This window comes from Montipora capricornis, chromosome 10, assembly GCF_036669925.1.
Source record: "Montipora capricornis isolate CH-2021 chromosome 10, ASM3666992v2, whole genome shotgun sequence".
NCBI lineage: Eukaryota > Metazoa > Cnidaria > Anthozoa > Scleractinia > Acroporidae > Montipora > Montipora capricornis.
In genome coordinates this window covers 14,423,301-14,445,800 of record NC_090892.1, presented here as the reverse complement: position 1 = coordinate 14,445,800, position 22,500 = coordinate 14,423,301, and the positions used below count along the sequence as shown (strand labels likewise).

At 39.5% G+C, this 22,500-nt stretch overlaps 2 protein-coding genes across 2 annotated transcripts in view; one reads left to right on the top strand and one right to left on the bottom strand.

Moving 5' to 3' along the window:
- LOC138022456 (integrator complex subunit 12-like) overlaps positions 1-3,419 on the top strand; it is a 5,659-nt gene extending 2,240 nt beyond the window's left edge. The window contains exons 3-6 of the mRNA XM_068869588.1: positions 44-110; positions 746-838; positions 1,504-1,626; positions 2,840-3,419. Of these exons, the coding sequence (XP_068725689.1) occupies positions 44-110; positions 746-838; positions 1,504-1,626; positions 2,840-3,085 (529 nt within the window). The 3' untranslated portion in view covers positions 3,086-3,419. The remainder of the gene's footprint in view (positions 1-43; positions 111-745; positions 839-1,503; positions 1,627-2,839) is intronic.
- A 13,547-nt stretch (positions 3,420-16,966) lies between these two features.
- Positions 16,967-22,500, bottom strand: part of LOC138019094 (leucine-rich repeat protein soc-2 homolog) — a 31,897-nt gene continuing 26,363 nt past the window's right edge. The window contains exons 16-20 of the mRNA XM_068865765.1: positions 21,860-21,947; positions 21,663-21,732; positions 20,925-20,992; positions 18,818-18,987; positions 16,967-17,603 (exon numbers count right to left, since the gene is read on the bottom strand). Coding sequence (XP_068721866.1) covers positions 17,532-17,603; positions 18,818-18,987; positions 20,925-20,992; positions 21,663-21,732; positions 21,860-21,947 — 468 coding nt within the window. The 3' untranslated portion in view covers positions 16,967-17,531. The remainder of the gene's footprint in view (positions 17,604-18,817; positions 18,988-20,924; positions 20,993-21,662; positions 21,733-21,859; positions 21,948-22,500) is intronic.

Genomic DNA, 22,500 nt, shown 5'->3' with positions numbered 1-22,500 from the left:
CTAATAAAGTATACCGGTAAATAATTATTGTGGTCTGTTTCAGAGAGGAAAGTAAAATTCCAGGAAACCAACTTGTAGAATGCCACGAATGTCATTCTCTTTATCATCAGGTAAGGAATTACGTAAACTGGTGTTTCAGTTGATTGCTTAAGTAGGCCAAAAAAAGCAATGAACTGCACTCAAGAGGCTGTTAGTTATTACTTTTTTGTGGTACATGTGGCTTGCATTCCCAAATGTTACTGTCTTTTTCCAATTCCTGCACTTGATATTGAAGACATCGCTGAAAATGTACAAATTATTTATTGATGGCTTAAAGCGAATTTCAATCGAGTGTCTTAAAACCAAAGTAATTACTTTGGCCAATCAAAAAGGGCCAAGACAATCCAGTACACCAATCAAAAATCGAAGTAATTACACATAGCCGGCACAAAGTCCCAGGAGTCAATTGGTTAACATGACTTTAACCCATTGACTCCCAGGGGTTCCCCATTGGCGTGTGAAATCGTCTGGCGTTAGACAGAGTAAAATACTAAGTCTGGCCGGTTTAGACCGGTTTGGACATCAAAGGGTTAAGGTCTGTCTTTCCAGGCTTGTGCTTTCATATTTCTAGGAAGTTAAACTACAGCTGTACACTTTACTGACAACAGTATTATGCAGTGGGTTTAGGAGCACGGAAGAAGGGACATAAAGCTTAAAGTCTTGCCTTAAGTGCAGCATTGTGATTTTTTTTCTTTATATGTTATAGAGGTGCCATGAGCCACGAGTGATGGACAGTGAAGTGAATGATATAAGACATGTTTGGTACTGTCGTCAGTGTGTCAAACGAATGAGAGAGATGGTATGCAGTTATGACTTGCATCAAAGTTAACACTGTGATCTACTGTTTAAGAATAACCCCCCCCCCCCCCCCCACCCAGCTGACCTCGATGAGCTTTTAACTTGAGCCCGCAATATGGTCCCGTGATATTGGTCACATTGGCATACATGGAGGGGTGGACGTAAGTGTTACCTGCGAATGTTGACCGACGGCCGCTGTTGCTCTTGCCATTGCACATTTTTCTTTTTGTGCTATATAGCAAATCACTTAATTAATGACTGGTCCCTCTGGAAACAGTTTTTTTCCCTTTGATTCACACTGTTTTCCTTGGGGAAACATTGAGATTCTCGGGAAACAAAATGAAGTGTTTCCCTCGGGACCAGTCATTAAGTGTTTATTGTCAAATGTTACATGAATAACCTTTTAAAATCTTGCAACCAGAGCAACTGTTTTTCATGTGACTTTTACTTTTGATATTTTCAACAATCTGTATTCTTAGGTATGGATGAACATTGTCAAAGCAGGCATGGGTTGATACATGTAGTTGTTGATAATGCAACTGCTACATTGTTGCATGGCAACCAAATGGCATTCAGTGCACAAGAATGTGAATCCAGCTAATAAACCTTAAGGGCTTACACAACTTTAACAATATATGTTTCTTTATATCTTTGCAATATTTTTAGGCAAGCAGTGCATCCCCAAAATCGAGACCAGCAGAGTCAACAACATCAAGTAAACCGGTTTCATCATCCAGTCGACCCACTCCAATGGCTTCCTTTAAAAGGCCATCTATCAGTGATGTGAAGGTTGGTTTCATGATGTTGATTATGAAGATTAATCAAGACAGTTGAAGTTGATACATTTAACCAGTGAAAAGCACAGTAACCTTACCTGCTGCACAGGGTGATCCAAAAACACTGACCCCTGGTCCATGGACTACCCTGACTGACTACCCAAACGGACTACCCCAAAAAGACTATTTCAAGAGAGTACTATTGGTCGTAAGCTGCGTCACAATTAGTGCTAAGCCTAAACATCCATTTTAAACAGCGTTGGTCGACAGTATTTAAGTCTAAGCACCCATTTTAAAAAGGTTAGCTTTCAATAATTGTTGCACCAGTTTCACTTCACTTACATGAAGTAATCAGCCATCACAACAATTATTGAAAGCTAACCTTTGTAAAATGGGTGCTTAGACTTAAATACTGTTTACCAACGTTGTTTAAAATGGATGTTTAGGCTTAGCACTAATTGTGACGCAGCTTCCGACTAATAGTACTCACTTAGAATAGTATTTTGGCGTAGTCCGTTTGAGTAGTCCATGGACTGGGGGTCAGTGTTTTCGGGTCACCTTGCTGCACATCTTATGAAATTTCACATAATGTGAACTTAGTCTTTATCGTACTCTTAATGTTTAATAGGATTTCATATGAACTTGCATTTGATTATCACTCAGGTGGCTCCATGGGTCCGTCTGACATGTGTTGACACCTTTATTTTAATAATTTTTCCAGCCTCTCTGCAACTGCTTTAGTTGGAATGAAAGCGGTAGCAATGATCACTCTCTTTAAAAAAACCTCATTTTATGTCATTCTTTAGTTCAAATAAGTGACATTTATCACTGGGTTGAGTTATGTTCAAACCCCACAGAAATTCTGAAAAAGCAAAATCTCTTTTGTTGCTGAAGTGCTGCACAGCAGTGATAATCATGACATGATGATTTTTGTCTAACCTGACAGATGGCGGCTTTAGCAATCCCTGTAGTTTCCAGGAAGATACAATATTCAAAAAATTTAAGTTATTTGTATTACTCATAAAGTTCTAGAGGTAACGATATTTTAAAAAGCAATCAATCCCAAAACACCACTGGCAAGTGAAAAAATAAGGAAAAGGTACTCCCCACCCACCCCCCAAAAAAAGAGAGATTTGCTTGAACCGTTCAAATGAACCGTGGAAAACTGTAGGACTGAAAAATGCCTTATGATTCAAAACTATGACTTTTTTAAATTTTCCTTTCAGCCGATTTCTTCAACTGCAATGCATCAGTCATTTGCTATCCCAGCGCTCAGCACTAACACAGCATCATCATCATCTGCTGCAGCAGCAGCAGCAGTAGCACTAAGCGGCAAGCCATCAACAAGCAGTGGGTCATCCTCGTCACAAAACGTTGCCATGCAGTCTGCTCTAAAACGGTTGCAGATGGTCAAAAAGAAAGCTCAGCAAAGAGTGCTTAATAATCAACAGATAAGAATACCAAGAAGATAAAATTAAAAGTAGATTATTATGGACTCATCACTCATGATTACAGGGCAGTAATTTTCGTGTGCAATAAAAAATCAGGGCCATGCTTGAAAGTTGATGTAATGGTAATTGGCTCAGCAGATGGTGATTGATCATGGAGAAAGTTTGGATAACAAGGAGAAGAGTGGAAAGTAATGTTACAGCATTACATATTTATAGCCTCCTTGAAGCCAGAGACAACTAAAAAAACAAAGTCAATACCCAAACTGACTGATAATATCATTAGCAATGTAGTTTGTCTGTGACAGAGGCTGGATTGCAAGGGCCAATAAAAGAAGATTTTTATCATTATTTAGAACACGTAAGAACGGTAATTACTTTTGTTTAATTGAACAATCATGGACCAATATCATTTCAAGCTGATGAAATAGTATAGTGCTCACTTACCTAGAAACTTAATTGGCTAACAAGGAGACTCAATTTGGGTAACCTCCCCAAGCCAGACTGCAAGGGCAGTGCAGATTGATTGCAATGTTGCAAAACGCGCAGACATAAAAATTACTCCATGTTTTCTTCTGGAAATCACATGGATTAGTCAAAAACGGAGGAAGAGCTATGGGCAACTGGAAAAAAATATTTTCTGGTGTCAATACTTCATCATTATCCTTTTTAAGCCCGCGAGTTTTTCCATTGAAACATTGTCTTCCTATGGTTTGAATTACAACCATATACATAGTTATCAATATAATTTGGTAGCTCACATGATCAAAACATTCTTATTTGTTTGTACATAAAAATCTGGGATGCAGCAGGCAGCCACGGTAACAATTCGGGCTTGTTCCTTTTTCTTACATGATTTTTTTCCATCGTAGTCACAATTGTGCCCCACTGATATTAAATTAATCCTTAATTTGTACAGGATTTCTCTTTGTATTTGGTTGTTAAAGGTCTTTTCCAAATGTTCTTTTAACGTTTTTGATTCCTTTATTGGGAGGAACGACATTGCGATTCCCAAACAGTGCTTTCTAATGACGGGTGTTGACTCACAATGGCCAAATGAACACACTTCTTCGATTGATAAATGCTTGGCACAATGGCCTATTGAACACACTGGTTTGATTGAGTGGGAGTTCTAATCGCCGTACCGAAGTTTGGAAATACTGAAGGAAATAAAATTGGATTTCCCAATCCGGGGTAATGTCTACGTTACTGGGATTTTGCAATGGTCTCCCATCCAAGGTCGAACCCCACTCGAACGCGCTTAATTTCAGTGGAAACTTCAGACATCTGATTCCCAGGCTGGCTCTTTCATCTCCTACCCTCCCGGAGAGGTGAAAGACTATCCCAATTGTAAAATTATACGTAATCGGTTCTGTAAATGACAACAAAATATCTCGCGAAAGAAAAAAAACCATAGAAGTGGCAATCAGGCCCAGAACGCTCACATGCCGTGTGAGTCAACACCCGCTAGCAGCGGCACTGTTTGGGGATTCCCATCGCCATTCCTCCCCCCAATACAGGAATCCAAAAAACATGAAACGAAGATTGGGAAGTAGTGTTTAACAACCAAGAACAACAATGAAATCAAGTAAAGAAAAAGAAGTAAAAATATATACATAAGATTAGAAGTCTTCCGCGGGGACAATACGCAGTTGTTTCCCATGAATGGGCTTAAGTGGAAATCGATCATGTCAATGACATTACCAAACCGACAACAAAATGAATCCATTTCTTCCATTACAGGAATAAAAAAAGACGTAGAAAGAAGAGAAGAAAATAGCTTCAACGGCCAAACAAAATAATAAATGAAATCAAGTTTAAAAAATAATTAGATATCGTCGTCACTGGGACTTCGCAGTGGTCTCCCATCCAAGAACTAACCCGACTAACCCCATTCGAACGGGCTTAAATTTAGTAACAGACTAGCATCAGATTGATTGGTATGTGATAGGTCAAGTCAATGACATTCGGCAACAAAAGATAAATCCATGCCTCCTAGTTCTGAAATCAAAAACGTGAAAAGAATATTAGAAAAAAAGCCTTCAACTACCAAATACAAATCATAAATCAATACAAAAAGACACATTACCCTATTTTGTTTTATACACAAACCAAAGCCAGCGAATGAAGCGGCCGATCTCCAGTCAGTATTCCAAAGTAATCTCACCGTTTTATCCTGGCATTCCTCAAAAAGCCTTAGTAAAAGTCCAGAGTTTTGAAGCAAGCAACCGTGGACACTCTTTCTGTTGGTGTACGTTGGATCAGTGGCTTGATCTGATCGGCGTAATTACAAGTTGAGAAGCTAACTATTTCCTCTTCTCTCCACAACATTTCTAACGACATGCAATGAATTCCTATCGAAAAAATATTTTCCAACAGACTCGATCCGTAAGGCCAGAGAAGCTTTTTTTAATTTCAAAAGGCAGGACAACTGATCCCAACGGTCTTAATATCCGCTAAGAAACATTAGATTTCAGTTTATCATCTGGAATTTGCTGGTACACAACTTTGCAGGCCTCGGATGCATATGCCTGAGCACCTGGTAGACCATTTAGATATTGTCCAAAAGCAAATGCTAACTTTGCCAAATCAGGATCAACCACTGAACTCTTTTGGGTGAGTAATTTGGGGCGGTTAACAGTCTCCGTGTTGTGCAGTTGATCTTCATAATTTGTGAGATCGATCATCGGAAAGTTCATCTGCATGGTACAACAATGATCTTTTCAATGTTAAGTGTTTTAAGCTCGTCCTGAGTGAATTTGTGTCGCAGTCGTAACAGGTCGTAGCGACCATGAACATGTCCTATAAGAATGTAAGAACCATCATATCAACGAATGAACCGTGTGGCTGACCCTTTTGGTTGTGAACTTGGAGGTGGTCTTGTGAAATATACTTGCTTCCCTTCAGGAATGTGAAGTTCGCTGGATGGTTTATCGTAATATTCTGTTTGAGCTCTCTTCATATCTGCTTTGATGCTGTTAAAAGGCTTTTGAGCTTCCTGCATACGCGGAAACAAGCTGCTCTGCCTAGGTATTCCTTGGGAGCGTTTCGACAAGTAAGTCAAGAGTCATGACTTTAGGCGATGGTGCCTTGCGCTTAAATGCTAACACGAATGGACTAATTTGACCCGTGCCGGGGACGGGAGAGACTCTATGCGCATATACGGCTGGCTGCAGGAATTCTTACCAACGTTCTTGATACTTTTCACAGTAAATTCCTATTGCTGCATTCAACCATCTGTGAACACGTTCGGTACTTCCATTTAGACGTGGACGGTAACTAGTAGTAACAATCTTTTCAATTTAGAGAAGTTTGGTTCGCTGACGTAATACTACGTCAAGCCATTCTCCACCTTGATCACTTTGCAAGACTGCTGGAATCCCGTATTGCAGGAATACGTCATTAAACAGAGCTCATGCTGCAGTATTTGCTTGTTTATCTGGTACTTGAATTGCACGCGAGAAATTACAGTAAGGAAAACAGCTGTAAAAAGCCAGTTACCCGCAGACGGGGTAGTAGGTAATTGTCCAACATAGTCTATACCAATAGTGTTGAAGGGACGGTCAAAGAGGCGAATTTGCATTGGTCCATGTTTGTAGTAAATTTGATACAGGCACGGCAACGCCTGATCCAATTCTTCACATCCTTAGCTATATTTCTTCAATTAAAGTCGTGTGAGAGGACTCCATTGGTAGCCTCACGTCCCCGATGCATTCCTATGGGCGAATCGTGCATGATAGACCCGTAAGAGATGACGTTGAAGTTGAATGTCATTGGGTACCATAATATGGTAGTGATTCGGGTCCTCCATCATCTCGAGCGTAACATTAACAAACCGTCAGTGACAACTGATCGCTTAGCCATTTGTTTCACCCATTGCAAGTGTTCCTTTGGAAAGTTCTTAATTGGAGAAATATCTTGATTTGAGCTATGGAACTTGACTAACAAATTGCGCCAGTAATACTGCAACTGTTTCTTTGCAAAACTTGATCGATTGCGGTTTAAAAATTCACCGGATTTTCCAGATTTTTCTCAAAAATTACAGTCTGCAGATGAACTCTCTTGCGATTTACTGATTTGTGGGGTCTTGCTCTGGCTTGCAACTGAACTTTTCAGTTGAAGCTAACGCCTTCGTTCACATTGAGTTCTTTTAGGAATTGAACAGCAGCGAAACAACCTGGGTCTAGGTAATCAGCTTGAGGAATAAAGTTCTGGGTTATGCGTGCAGTACATCAACTGAGGTTGCGATAATCATGAAGACTGTTCTCTGGAGGTATAACAACATTGTCTTCTGGAATGTTCTCTTTGACTGGGTGTCGGCTGAGAACATTAGGAACAACATTTCTTTCATCTTTCCTGTGTTCAATGAAAAATTAAACTCAGCCATGCTCATGCACCATCTCAGTTGCCACTTTTGCGTGATGTGGTCTATGGTAAAAATATCGAGGATCCGTTACTAGGATTAATCATCGTAAAATTGAATAGGCGTTCTCTTGTAAAAATTATTAAACATATGAGCTTTCGACAGCCAGTCTACTGTCTTCTGTCTTCATATTTTTAATACTTTTTAACAGTGAACGCCTTTTCAATTTTACTGTGGTCTATGGTAGTTAACCATGCATTTACGATTTGCATGCGGGTCTGTTACAACTTTAACTCTTCGGTTAATTATGTAAGAGCGAAACTGTTCGAGTCCCCATTTTAAAGCAAAGAGTTCCTGGTGCATAGTTGTCCAACGAGATTCGTATGGTGAAAATGCTCGGCACGGGGCGAAGTATGCCATTCTTATCCTGAGCCAACATGGCTGCACATGCAACCTTGCTAGCATCCACATGTAGTTCAAACTGAGCGTCCCAATCTGGATGGAACAACATCATATCTGGGCCATGATGGCTTGCTTCAAGTCTTGAAACTGTCATTCTGTTTCTTCTGTCCAATGAAATGATGATACACCCTTTTTGAGGAGGTTTCGCAAGGCTTGTCTTCGGGTAGACATACAGGGAATGAAGTCTCTGAAATATCTACAAAGCCCAAGAAAACGTTTGACTGCAGAAATGTTTGTTGGTGCGGGCATGGATAAGATTGCTTCTTCTCCCGCTGATGGCTGTTCGACCTTTTTGGGCGACTCGATGTCCCAGTATTTCAATTTCCCGTGCGAAGAATGTACATTTAGAAGGTTAAAATTTCATGCCAACTTTAACCAGCCTCTGAAACAACAACGAATAATTTGCAAGGGCTTCCTCGTCCGTCATTGTCCACTGCATTATGTCATCCACATAGACAACAAGCCACTTGTGCAGATAATTTGCAAACACAGTGTTCAAATGCGCTGAAAAGTGTTTGATGCGGTTTTCAATCCAAAGGGAAGCCTTAGAAATTCATACAGTCCCAGATGTGTACAGAATGCTGTTTTACGTTAATCTGACTGTCAAATAGGAATTTGCCAATAACAAATGACCAAGTCATATTTTGCAAATACTTTTCCTTGGCTTACAGCATCCAGAACGCTAGAGATGGATGGCATAGGGTAAATATCTCCTTGTGTCACACTGTTGAGGCGACGATAGTCCACCACAAATCTTGGAGGTTGCAGTTGACCTTTTTCCGGAGGTTTGCGTACCAGGATGCACGGAGAACCCCATTCTGACTGACCTGGTTGTACTATCTTGAGTTAAAGCATCCGATCGATTTCTGTTTTGATTGCTCTAAGTTCAGGTGGGCTTTTCTTGTATGGGTGATTCTAAATGGGAGGAGCATCCCCTGTGTCAATTCTGTGCTCAGATCCCTTAACAGCTCTGAGTGGACTCCTAGGGAGGAGATATCCTAGTGTTTGATGCGGAATCGCTTCATAATATCTGCATCAACAGTAGAATACTCCGGGCTACCTAGATCCAAAGCTTGAAATATAGCATAATTGTAATTCCTCTACTGGAGTAAACTCGTGACCTTGACTATCAAATTCTAGTCCGTCATCACAGACGGAAGACAACATTGATGAGCGGAGACCAGAAACTTCCATTTCTTTCGTTTGGACTGAACGTTTCCACTGCTTTGGTGCACAAGAGTGTAAGCCACAATGCTTCTGCCCAGTGTTCTTTGGAAGTGTTGATGAAGGAGGTGGCTGTTGTGCGTTTGTCCATGTAAGCCATCTATCAGCAAGTTGCTTTGCAGTGGTGTCAGCTGCTTCTTAAGCAATATCATCACTTGTCATGTCCCTAATGTCACGTACAATGAAATTCTCAGGAATACTCGTCTTCAGTTTAGATACCACCGCCAAGGTTGTGCAGTACGTGACACATATGTCAGGAACTTCTTCTAGAGCAGAATCTGGTGTTCAGGAAGGTCTACGAGCCGTGCATTGTAGCATGGATCACTGTTGGAGTGAGTGGTGTCTTGTGTCACATGACTTGAAATTTGGCTCAGATCAAAGGGACCACTGAGCATGTTAACACCTGGTTAATTTGTTTACCATCAATCCAAAGTGGTTGACGTACCCATTAAATGGGGTTGACTAACCCATTGAAGCTGCAGAAAGGGTGACAGACATTAACACTGACGTGTGGCTTAGACGCTGTTTGTCCCCTTTCGTGTAATTAGGGCGGATTGGGTGCTGCCACACTAGTAAATCCTTTAAGTGGATTGTCGAGGGAGCACTAGACACGAAACTGCATGCTTGGATGCCGAAAGGTGACGACAGGAACATAATGATCAACTAATGCTTGGTTTCCATGGAGGTGGTTCTCCCCGAAGAGTATTGGTCAAACATGATCTGGAACAACGAGCATAGTGAATTCAAGACAGTTTCTGTGTTTTTTTCCCATGTGATAGGGATTTCCATGGTGGCAAGTGCTTTAAGGATCCGCAGCTGTAACGGAAATGGGCTCCTCGAGGAAACAATACTTGAGGTCAGGACGTCTAGAGGCTACAAAATCAGCATGCACTTCGCTCACACGAGACAAGCAGCTCTCCAATTGCAAGGGCAGACCCTCACCTGCAGAAATAATGGAGGTCCACAGAATATTGCGGTTTTGTAACTGAAATTCTGGTTTTGCCGAAGTTGCAGGGATGGTAACAGCAGGTAAACCAAACAAAGGAGTAGAGTTTGAAGGCTGATCAGAAGTAACTGGAGCAGGTGGTCGTGAGGGCGAAGTTGAGGTTTGGTTTGAAGATTTCACAGGAATAGAACATGAAGGATTTTCTGGACCCTGAGCTTGAAATTTTTCCAGACGAGTAGACAAGAGTACATTATCAACTCCGTTGATAAAACCAAAGAGTACAAGTTGCTGCCTGAAAGAAGAGACCTCATCGGATGAAACACTACTGCGAGACATGCTTGTTGGGTGATTTTCAGAATGTCCAATAACTTTACAACTCCACTTATTACAGCGTTGGCACTTGTGTTGTCGGCTATTTGAGCATTTATTGCAATCTTCCTCACAATTAGATTTAGGAAATCGATTGTAATTGTTGCAGATCTCAGCTTTCTTTGAAGTGTCCTTGCGGTGTTTTGGGCAATACCTCGACAGATGATTTGTTTCCCACAATTGTGAGTGTTGATCTTGAGGTTTAACAAAGCCAGGTGTGCATTTAGTAGACTTAGAAACATCTGGAAGTCTAAGCAGTACAGCCTTAAGACTAAAGTGCGCATCTACAACAATAACGTTAAATCTGTGCTACTGTACGGCTCTGAATGCTGGAGAATTGTCAAGAGGGACATAAATAAAGTCAATGTTTTTCACAACAGCGGTCTGCGAAGGATCTGCAACATCTTCTGGCCCAATAAAATTTCCAACAATGACCTGTATCAGAAGACTGGGTGCACAAGTATGGATCTTGAAATCAAGAAACGCCGGCGTAGATGGCTGGGACATGTCTTACGAGTGTCGTCGGAGAGGATACCCAAGGTTGCCCTTAGGTGGACACCTGCAGGCAAAAGAAAAAGGGGAAGACCCAAAACCACCTGGAGGAAGACAGTGGAAACTGAACTTAATGAGATGGGTTTGTCATGGGGAGAGGCACAGGCAATTGCGAAAGACAAGACCCGGTGGAAAAGAGACATTGTTGCGGCCCTATGCCCCATTGGGGGCAATAAGGACTAATATATATCTTGAGGTTTGAAAGCGGTCGAAGAAACAAACGCATTCGGTGGTGTTACTTTCCATTTATCCAGCGACTGATTTGTATTCGAGGCGGTGGGCGGAGTTTGAAACGACAACTCAACACGACGAGCAGCTTCAACGGTCTTATCGAGGGTTTCAAATTCTGAAGCTTTCACAACGAGCTGTCGAGCAATAATGGGATTCCCTTTACTGAAAGAAACTGTATAATGACAAAGGTGGGACAATCTTTCGCGATTTTCTTGCCAAGCTAAAGCTTCGTCAGTTGATGTACCAGATTTTTGTATTTAAACGCAAATTGCTCAACTGACTCACCACGCCCTAGTTTAATGGCGCTCAACTCGGCTGCTAATCGGCGGCATTTGTCTTTCTTCGATTCGCCGAACTCTGCAAGTAACCGTTCGATGCAAATGTTAAGTATTTCCTCGGCCGCTTTATTTGCATAGCCTTCTGTAGCTTTTTGGCTATCGACAGGACAGATCTTGGCTAGACGCCAACGCATTGTTGTTACAGAAGCAAAAAACTTGTGTCAGCGGGAAGATCAGATGTTTGCTGTCAGAAGCGCTCAAGGAATTCTGAAATGTCGTCTTTCACTCCGCTATCTCGACGAAACGATGGAAGCTGAATGGAAGGCATGCGAAGACTTTGAGTATTACTGTGTGGAGACGCTGTAGGAACCGACTGGGACATGGTACCAACTGTTTAATTAACTTGAGACACATTTGTAGTTAAGTCCTTCACCACACTGACAAGTCCTGCCATGATGCCTTGCACTTCTTCGATTGTTGGCATGTTCGACGGAACAAGGACTCTCCACCACTTGTAATCGTGCTCGCGGGGGAATTAGCTAAAGAACTCAGGCGAGATTAATGAAACTCAACTACATTATGAACTTCGACGACAGCAATCTTTGGTACACACGACCGACCCATGCTTTTCTCGTCACCAGACCTCCAAGTCTCAAAATGCCACTACAACATTATGGGAGGTGGGGAGGGGGAATCTAAGTATTCCGTATTCCATTAATATTTGGCCTAAATATCCTGTATCCCGTTAATTCCGGTGGTTTGTCATGTTTGTATCTTTGTAATGCCAGTTCTGTTTTTTAAATATCACGCATCCCGTTAAGTTTTTCCCCAAATACCTCGTATCCCTGTAATTTTTCACCTAAATATCCCATATCCTGTAACCCCCTAATAGGGACTCGTTGTTTCCATTTGCAAAATTAGTAGTAGCATTGATAATAAGAGATAACCTCTATTTCTGCTTTTACAAGAAATGACTTCTAGTAAAATTACAGATTTATCTTCCTGGTAATCTCTCACTGTTACTGTACAATTTGTGTTAACGGTTTGTGCATCCCACGGATACGCACTCACAGGCGTCTTGTTATTTTAAGGAAGGAGTTCTTTTCCAAAAAGGAAATGAAACGATAGGGCTTTTTAAACACTCCCAAATTGAATGTTCCCTCTAATAAGGTTTATTTTTGTGCAAATAGCAACGAAATATTAATAATGATGGTATGGTTTCGTTTAGATTAGACAATTAATATTTGAACCTCTCTTTCAATCCTTTTCAGTATTTTTTCCCATGGGACAGACAGCTTCTGCTGTAGTTAAACTAAAATTGAATGTGAAATTTACATGTGAAAATAGCAAAATATGTTTGCTTTAGGTGAAGAAATTTATCCCGGCAAAAAAAATAAAAAATTTGAGGCTAGAGGCTCTTTCACATTTCTTACTCGGGCTTTCTTTGTATGCTGCTATACCATTTTCTGATGTTGAGTAGTTCCAGTAATGATGAAGTGGAATTCTGGGTTGTTGGCTATAAGCACCCACCTCAAGGTTTGCAAGCAAACTTTTTTTCTGGAGTGCATGCATAAAACAGGAAACTTGTTGTCTTTAAAGCTAATGGTTCCAAATAAAGCCAATACACCAACACTGCTAATTTTAAGAGGATTTTAATGAAAAACTTTCTACTTTTTACAATAAGAGTAATGGCTGTATTAATAAGCATACTAATTAACTCCTACGATTTGAAGCTGATTATTTCCAAGAAGTAAAAAATGGACTCGATAAATTAGCTCTTCATGAACCAGAAATGCGCAGGTACAAAACACAGGTCATTGTTTTACCAATACGGAAAGAATCCCAAACATTCATTAAAGTTAACCTTAGGCCTAATTAGGCGCAAACAAAAGTTTTTAGGCCTAATGTTAGCATTGGTAAATGCTAATTACTTCCAGTAGGCAGTATAGGAGATAATGATTTTCTACGCGTTATTCCACGGACATGTAATTCCTTGACACCTTGTGTTCCCAATCTGGTTAGGAATGCATTATGGGGGTATTAATGGTCGGTAATGTATTCCGTCAGTTACTCTCGCTCCAGTACGTGTACCAGGCGCTTCACTTTACTCTGGCTTTTACCTGATACTTGGAGCAGGCCTGTTTCTCTGCATCTTTGTACAGCGTAGAACAGTTACAGTTGTTTCTGCATTGGTAAAACAATCACCAGTGACTTGTGGCCTCTGTTTTGTACCCGCCTACCAGAAATTACTTTTGTTACATACATTGCTGCATGATGTGCGAGCTAGGGTCACACCACTTTCTTACTGTTCAAGAATGATCCTCTTGACAACTGGTAAGAATTTTAGTACATTGATAAGTAACGATTGGAATTTCACAGCTGGCCTTTCGTTCTTTACGGACATTTAATTGAGATAAGACTTTAAAAAAAGGAATCTATACATTTTCTACGTCAAGTATTCATTTCTCAATATATCAGTTACAATTCAGTTCTAAACAAAAGGCATCATCTCGAGGCTCTGAGGAATAGATATAAGAATTTGTAGGAGTTTATTCCCCGGAGCCTCGAGATGATGCCTTTTATTTAGGACTGAATTTTAATATATCGAAATTGGTCTATTAATTACTATAAACAGCAAAATATACGAATGAAATTGAATAACCTCAAGCCCTTTTTAAATTACCAGGTATTTCAATGCTATTTGCTCTACATGTGGGCTAGTGCATGTCAAGTACTAGGTATGACTAGCTCGGTGAGCGTGCAAGATGAACCAAATCCTGCACTGCGATTGGCTACCCGAGCGGGCACGATGGAGCTATCTTGCCCGCTCGGGATTTCTCGATTGGTCCCGCAAGATCAAAGATAATGTTTTGGTGTTTTATCCCATGTAATAAATCCTTTATTTACCAAGCTTGTTCGGTCAAGATGGCTGGATATTGGCCTCGTTCTTTTTTATCGTGTTTATAGACCTCGACGAAACACGCAAAAAAAGAACTTGGCGAATATCCAGCCATCTTGACCTCAACCTCGGTCAATAACCCATATATACAAACTAGTGGCCACATTCACTACATTGTTTGGTTTTGTGACAACCACACCTAAATATTATTTTGTGCATAGGTAAACAATATGGCTAGCATTATCCTGTATTAGTATGCAACTCTTAATACTGAACAGAAAGCACACTGAAAGACATTGTACACGTAGTTATTTGTACTGTTAATTGATTGTGACATTGCAGAACCAAGCACATTTTGTCGCTGCTCATGTCACACGGAAACTGTCACACTTCTCCGGAAAAAAAAACTCCTTTCCATATATTCTCTGTTTGCAGAACAAGCTGGATAATAAATCACTTACTAGATGTTTTTGCACATAATATCAATGAGTATTTTTCTTTGTATTTTGGCTTCCCCTGCTGCTACAGGCTCATCAAAATACAGCAAAACTCTGACATACAAAATTACCCTGTGATACTACACACTCAAGACATCATAATGTGTATAAATATGTAACCACTTCATCAAACTTCAGTGAAAGCAACTTAGAGTACTTAACACCAAATTATAATAAAGAAAAGTAATGATTGGAGACTTTAAAACCTTTGGTGAATGTTTACAAATTATAGCACCAGCCAAACAAACCCCTCACCTGTCCATATTAAAACGCTTTAATTTGCAATGCAAGAATGACAATAATGCATGCATTAGAAACTTTCAGGATAGTCACCAGTAAAGTACCATACCCAACAAAACAGTCCCTTCAAAATATAACTTGAATATTACTTTGCGGATTTATAATGTGATAGAATTATCCTGTTTAAAATTTCAGGTCCCAGTTTTTAAAAAGGTGGATAACGCTATCCACCAGATAAATCACTATCCATTGGATAGCGCAATATTATTGGTTTCGCAATCTACAGCACTATCCACCTTTTGAACAACTGGCGCCAGATAGAGAATTGAAAAATTCAATCTTGCAATAATTTTGTATTCTCTATAAGAGAGGAAGTGCAAACTTCTGTTGGATGTAATTAGGATGCTTAAACAATACAAAAGTACAAAATGTTTGTGGAAGACAACTACATAAATATCTTAACTTAAGAAAAAAATATTTCCCTATTGAATGATACAACAAACTCATGAAAAACACTCATTTTCAAGGGGTCATTTTAACACACTCTTATAGGAAAAAACCCTGGATGTTTAGCCAAGGGAAGAAATATGACAATGAATGCCCTTACTAAAAAGAAACTATGGGAATGTTATGGGAAGTCCAAGTGATGACAGACATGATATGGAACTGATGTGGGGCCTAATTGTACCAATATGTAAGCTATGGGAAAGCCTATGTATGTGAGAGATACGGGAAAGAAGTATCCCCCTATATTCCATAGCACTGACACACAGCTAACTCCATAACTCATGTGGAAATGATATGGGACATCCAGTGCCCAATGTTCAAATAACAAGCTAGACCACAGGATGAAATTTCACTGGTAGATAAAAATGTCAGTCATCTGATGTGTTTATCACTAAATTTATCAGTCTCCTAGTGGATCTATACAACACATTGTAAAGTGGAAAGCAGAGGTGTAATGGTTTTTTATAAGTAGCTGATGACAGTTTGAGACTCTTCTGCCTCTAACCATCATAAAGAATCACTTTCGTGGCCAATACTTTGCAATCTCGTCCCCAGGATCTCTTTGTTGATGACAATGGACACCCTGGGAACGAGGTTGAATATTTAGATGATAGACAAAGATAGTAAAAGCTTATGTACTATAAGCTATTTTGTGCAAGCGTCTGAGTGCCAGTCCCTGACACATAAAAACGTCAAGAAAAAGCCACCATTGACTGCTGTCAAAACTGTGAATAAAATTGAATCTGTTCAAAGGGAATGAAAATGGTATTTAAAAGGACTTGCGAGTTAAAACTATCAATAACTACCGTGCATCACTTGACCAGGGCTTGAGAATAAACCTGGGTGAGTGTGAATGACATTGTCACCTGCCTAATCTCAGCACCTAAGTTTAATAATCTACCATTTTTAGCTGGGTCTTTTTATTAATTGTTTTTACGTTATTTCTACAAAATGGTGTGATGAAAAAAAAATACTGTAAGTTACAAACTATAGGGGCAATATTATTTATGTTCATTGTTCAAATTAGTGTCCAATATCTTGGCCCGGCATTGTCTGGGTATGAATGGTATTTTGAAGCATACCATTATAACCATCTAAACAAATGTTAAATAATGTGATACCTTCTTTTGAAAATGTCAGGTAAACATTATAAAAATCTGTTGCACTGCATGAAGTTTTTGGATGTCTTTTTAAGGACGGAAATTAGGTGTCACATAACTTCAGCATTCACACTGTTGGGAAACGGATCAAGAAATTGAAGTGCATGCAGTCTGTGCATACAGGCCTTAAATGGGAAATGCATATCCTTGCAAAACAATGCCCAAGATGAACAAAAATAAAAATAATAAATTTATTATTATAAATAATGATAAATGTAATTATCATTTGATAATAATTATTATACTAAAACAGTGGATAGCATTGAACACGCGCACTGATTGGCTCTCAAACTCCAGATAGCCTTTGCTATTCACATCCGAGCAATTCACACAGAATTTGTGCCTGAAAATGTTGTAAATTATCTTTGCAGGAATAAATTAGTTAAACTCATCTTTTTGGGGTATATTATCTCACTGTTTTATTATACACTAAAACAACAATTCACCTCAGTGTTAGTGGTTAGTGATGGATAGTTGCTAATTATCACTCAACTTGAGGTACAGTTCAAGGTCAAATAATTATGCCTGAGGCTTGCAGACTATTTTACTGGTCACTGAAGGTTTGAGTACTGATTACACCACTTGCACCCTTAACATTAAACTTAGATTCGAGTCAAATCTATGAAAGGCGACTTTTCCTTCCAACAGTACTAAAAACGACAAAACTCCTATTAATCTTGCAATACAGCATACAAATAATAATTATGAACATTATCTGGCAGACAGTGTTCTGAGGGCCATCTCAAACATCAGAGGAAGGTACAACTGCGGCCTGTGTCATCATGCCCCGGTATGGTCCTTGAATCCTCAGATACTTTAACATAAGAAAAAGGATAACATATCATCACATTCCTGTCAGACCCAAATTTTTGTTTCTGCAGAAAATCTGCCTCTGCATGAAAAGTGTATGCAAATATATTCCAGAGTACAATGTACCTGTATTTATACAGCATAACGATAGGCAGGGATTATAATTTCAAAATTATTGTAAAATGACTTTTTCTTGTTGAATTCAAAAGAAACTACCACATGAAACCCTACTTACCGAAGGCCAATCCTCGGTAATAAAAGTGAACCCAAGGGAAACGGTAAGGGGCTTGCAAAACAGTAATAACAGTAACCTCGATAATCGACAACCACAAACAACAAACAGCAATTTTACTTGGTCAAAACAGTTATATCAGAAAGACAAAACAGCAACGTATCAAAAGCCATTTGAAATAATATCACCAAAAAAGGCACACACATTCTTTTATAAATTTGAAATGTCCGTGAGTGTGCGCACATGGCATTCAAACTGTGAACAAAATGAAAACTCCAATTCACTTTCCAGAGCCAGAGTCAATCTTCCCAGCTACATGTATGTTATGATTGCATGTATGTATGATTGCAGTTTGGTGCTTGACACTTGAAGGTGAGATTCCACAGAACTATGAAAATCGCAGTAATAGAGAAGAAGTACGGTCAGTTCGTTCCAAGTCAGATCGTTCCACAAAATAGTCAACTTAATTGAGCGAATTTACTTGAATAAGCCTACGTGATCTTATAAAGAAAGCACTAGCAAATCGAGCATTGCTAGTTTGCAGGGTTTTCAATAAGAGCCGGCGGCTGGCGAGATTCGCTGTCTAACGCACGTAATTATAAACTTGCTGCCTACTTTTCCTTGGAAGTTACCCCAAATTTTACAAATAACATGTATGAGAAACAATCGCACAGAACATGAACCTTGGATCCGGAAAGTTTTGCTCGCGAAAAACAAAAGAGAGGCCCGAATTCTGAGTAATTTCGGCAGCGATTTCGGTTTCCCTGTCCATATCAAAGATGGAGCACACACGTTCTTGAGGGAGCAGTCCAGCAGTCCAGTACTTGGTGTAAGCTGTCTGATTTGCTCACTAGATTTGAATTTTAACCTTCTTATTGAAAACCCTGAATTTGGGTTTAGGGATTAAACTATCTGACTATTTTGTGAAAGGATCTGACTGTAACTTGGAACGAGCTGACCATGGAACGAAGTGACTGGAGAATTACCTGGATAACTAGCGAGGGTCCACCAGCGACCACTTCAGCCGGAATACTGTTTAGGGGACAGTTCTCTATACTCATAATCTGCAGTGCACTGCACAGTGCCAGCTCATAAGGAAGTACTTGAAGACTGTCATTATCATTGAGGTACAGCTGCTCTAAAGATTCCATTTTCCCTGGAACGGATTCAAGAAGGTGAGAAGAATATATTAACTGATTCTGACATGGTTTCATGCCACGATTCACACACGGTGTTAGTTTCTATTACTTTACATGTATAAGAATTTATGTTATTTTTTATAACAATTCATAACTAATGAACCTGAATTCGTAAAATAGATCACTGGGCATGTTACAGTGAGTTTTAATTGAGGGTCATTAAACCAAAACTAAAGTATGTGTAATTACTTTAGCCAATCAAAAAGGGATGGAGACAATCCAGTAAACCAAACAAAACTCGAAGAAATTACATGTAGCCCACACAAAGCACAGGAAAATGTGCATGTGCTAGCCACAATTGGTTTTCATTTCACTTCAGATTGGTTGAAAAAGTGGCGCAAGAACTTTGAACCAATCACTGAGTGAAGGAATGCAAAACCAAAGCAACTCACTAATGATTACTTTTGACACTCAATTGAAAACCACTCTAAGCACTGATAAATTATGGCATTTTAAGTGGTAAAAAGCCCATGGAAGCACAGGTGAGTATTTATCACTTGTACGGACCCTGTGGTCTGCACTATGGGGAAGAGGATAAGCCCAGCTTTCAAATAAAGCTGTGGCTGGTACATGTACACTTTACCACCAGTGAGAGGCAATTATTTCAGAATTATCCTACACCTTTAACTAGGGCAGTTTTGGTGCCCATCATTTGTCCAATAAGGAAGAACTTTGCCTTTTCCCAAGAAGAACTTCTTTTTAGTGCTTTCTTATAAGGGGGGGGGGGGGGGTGGCACATAACTACAGAAAGACAATGGTTGCTAAGGAAGCTTTTTAGTCAAAAGGCCCTACAAAAAGGCTGCATGGCTGGTTTTTTTAAGTAGCGCTTTCCATAGAAATCCAACATCACTTCAATCAGAAGGCACATGCACAACTAGTCCCAGACCTCTGCCTCTGCCTCAGGAACTCAAAGGAAGACGCAGTTTTTTTTCACCAGATGGGAACCATCCCATCATTTTTCGTAAACTGTAGCATGAAACTCCTATTTGGACAAAAATGGAACTGGTATTTTAAAAAGTTTTTGTTAATCCATGCTACAGATGATTTTGTGTTAGACTGTTCTTGTACTGTTGCGCTAAAAATTTGTTCAAAGCATAGTTACCGCTAACTCGCTGAGTTTTTAGGCATTTTCTGTTTTGGTCACATGATTTACCAAATATGCCGGGGGGTTGGACCAGACAAAGAAATGTTAAATAGAACACACTTGGAAAAAATGGTAACTGTAGAGTTAAAGGGATTATTTGAATGGGTCCATAGCAACAGTTTGGTAGTTAAGAGCCACCCCCCTTAAAGGTGTAAAGTTATGACATGAACCTAGTTTAGTGGCCTTGTTCCCTGGATGAGTCCCGGCCCTCTAGTTACATGAAAGAGCATCAAGGCTACTTTTCAGAGGGTCATAGGGCCGACAATGGTTCTAAAGGAGAAGTTTGATTTAAGCAAGCTGGTTTTATAAATAAATGTAAGTGGAACAGAATAATTTAATGCCAGAAAGGAAAATTAACTATCTATTCAGAAAATTTAAGGCCCACGTTCACCCTACAAGCATTGTGTGCTGTGGAACAATTTTCAAATATGAAAATCCCACCAAAGCTGAAATTTCTCCAATCAGATCCCTATGATAAGCAATGCGAATTTCCATAACAAAAACAAACAGTCAAAAAGCCTGTCGGAGGAAGGTAGACCTTTCAGGTACTTTGCTTGTGTAGGATGCGCTGCCCTGAGAAACAAAAATTAATGTAAAGCATCGACTGTATACAGTGTAAATGAGTGAATGCCTCATCCTGACAAAATTACTATTGCATATGCACTTAAATTGTTCATTTTTATGACATTCTACTTGGCCTAAGCAAAAGAAGGGCTCTCTAATACCGGTACTTATAATTATGCACCATACCTATTTCATCAGGAAGATGAGTAAGATCATTTTCACCCACACTCAGAAACTGCACATTTGTCAAGTAACTGAAAAAAATTCTTGATTTCAACTGATATAGTATATCCATATGACATGAAAGCTATTTTACTGTAGCTAATAGAATTTACAATGACATGTTACAGATCAGAGCAGAATAAGGAATGGACTCATGACACACAGATGATCAGAGGTCGTTCAATCTCTTCAAACAGTGTGCTGGTTAAAAATCTTGCAAAGTTTTGAAATAAAGAGTGCATGGTTATCATTCTCGACAGAGATTACCATTAGATGTAAATACAAAGGAAGCACCTCCTATCCTGTTTTTTCAAAAATTTGAGTTATGTCTAGGCCAAGATGTCAATAAAGACCTTTCACTTAAACTGGTTCTTTTTTCCATTAAACCCAATTAAGGCTAGGCTCGATTTTCGCCACTCACTCAAGTTCGAGAGTGAGCGCTGGCTCATTTCCCGAAACAGTGGCTGGTAATCGAGCCAAATCCAAGGCAAATCCAAAATTAACTTGGACTTGATCAAACGTGTCTTCCAATTTCTTCCATTTCAATGTCATTTGACACTGTTTGGTCAAGGTATGTGCTACAAGTACTCTGTTTGTCTTAGTTTCAGGAAACTATGAAAACTTTTTACTACCAGAGTACATTGGCTCCTACCTCATTAACGATCAAATTCATTTTTTTGTTCGTAGAAAAAGATTACTCACCCTACTGATTTGGGAAGGGTGGTCAAATTATTAGACTGCAAAACTAGTCGCTCCAGATTCCTTAGGAAAGCTAAAAGACAAAGTTCAATTACACTTTATTAGAGTCGACAAAACTATCAACAGACTGCATCTGTAGTTTTCTAAATGACATTAAATGATCATTATTTTAAAAAAGCCATCTAAAGTAAAAACCTCACCAATTTCATTGGGGAGTAACTCCAGCCTGTTTTCCTCTAAGTCTAGTACTCTTAGTTTTCTTAATTCACCTAAACCACGTGGAAGTCTCTGCAATTTTATTATGAAGAGAAAGACCATTAATTTTCAGAAAACATAACTTGACAATACTTGACTGCTGGCATGCAGTCCCTTCTATGCCAGTCGAGCTGCACCCTTCTCTAGTCAATCACGTTTTGTCACGAAATGAGATACCGGTATGTCCAAAAAAATGCAAGTAATTATATGCAGGTCATTTCCAATAAGTGTCAACAAGTGTTCCCTTCCTTGGCTCTCCAACTTCAACACCACTCATTTGATGGAAAACAGACAAGCAAGCACTCCCTTGTGTGTGACAATTTTATTTAAGTTAATTGAAAACTATAGAGGTCAAAAGGTCAGCTTGTGTTTATTTACAGGAAAAAGAAATTGTTGTTGGATTCAACACCTGTTTGAAGACTAGGTAAACTTGATATAGAAGAAATTATAGAAATGTAGAGTAAGAGCATTTCATCTAATGCCACACTCAAACTGTCTTCATACACTAACCACTGGCATTAAGCTTATTTACCAAGCACCGTGCAAGCAGCAAATTAAACTATCTCGCCTTGTTGTTTCCATGCCT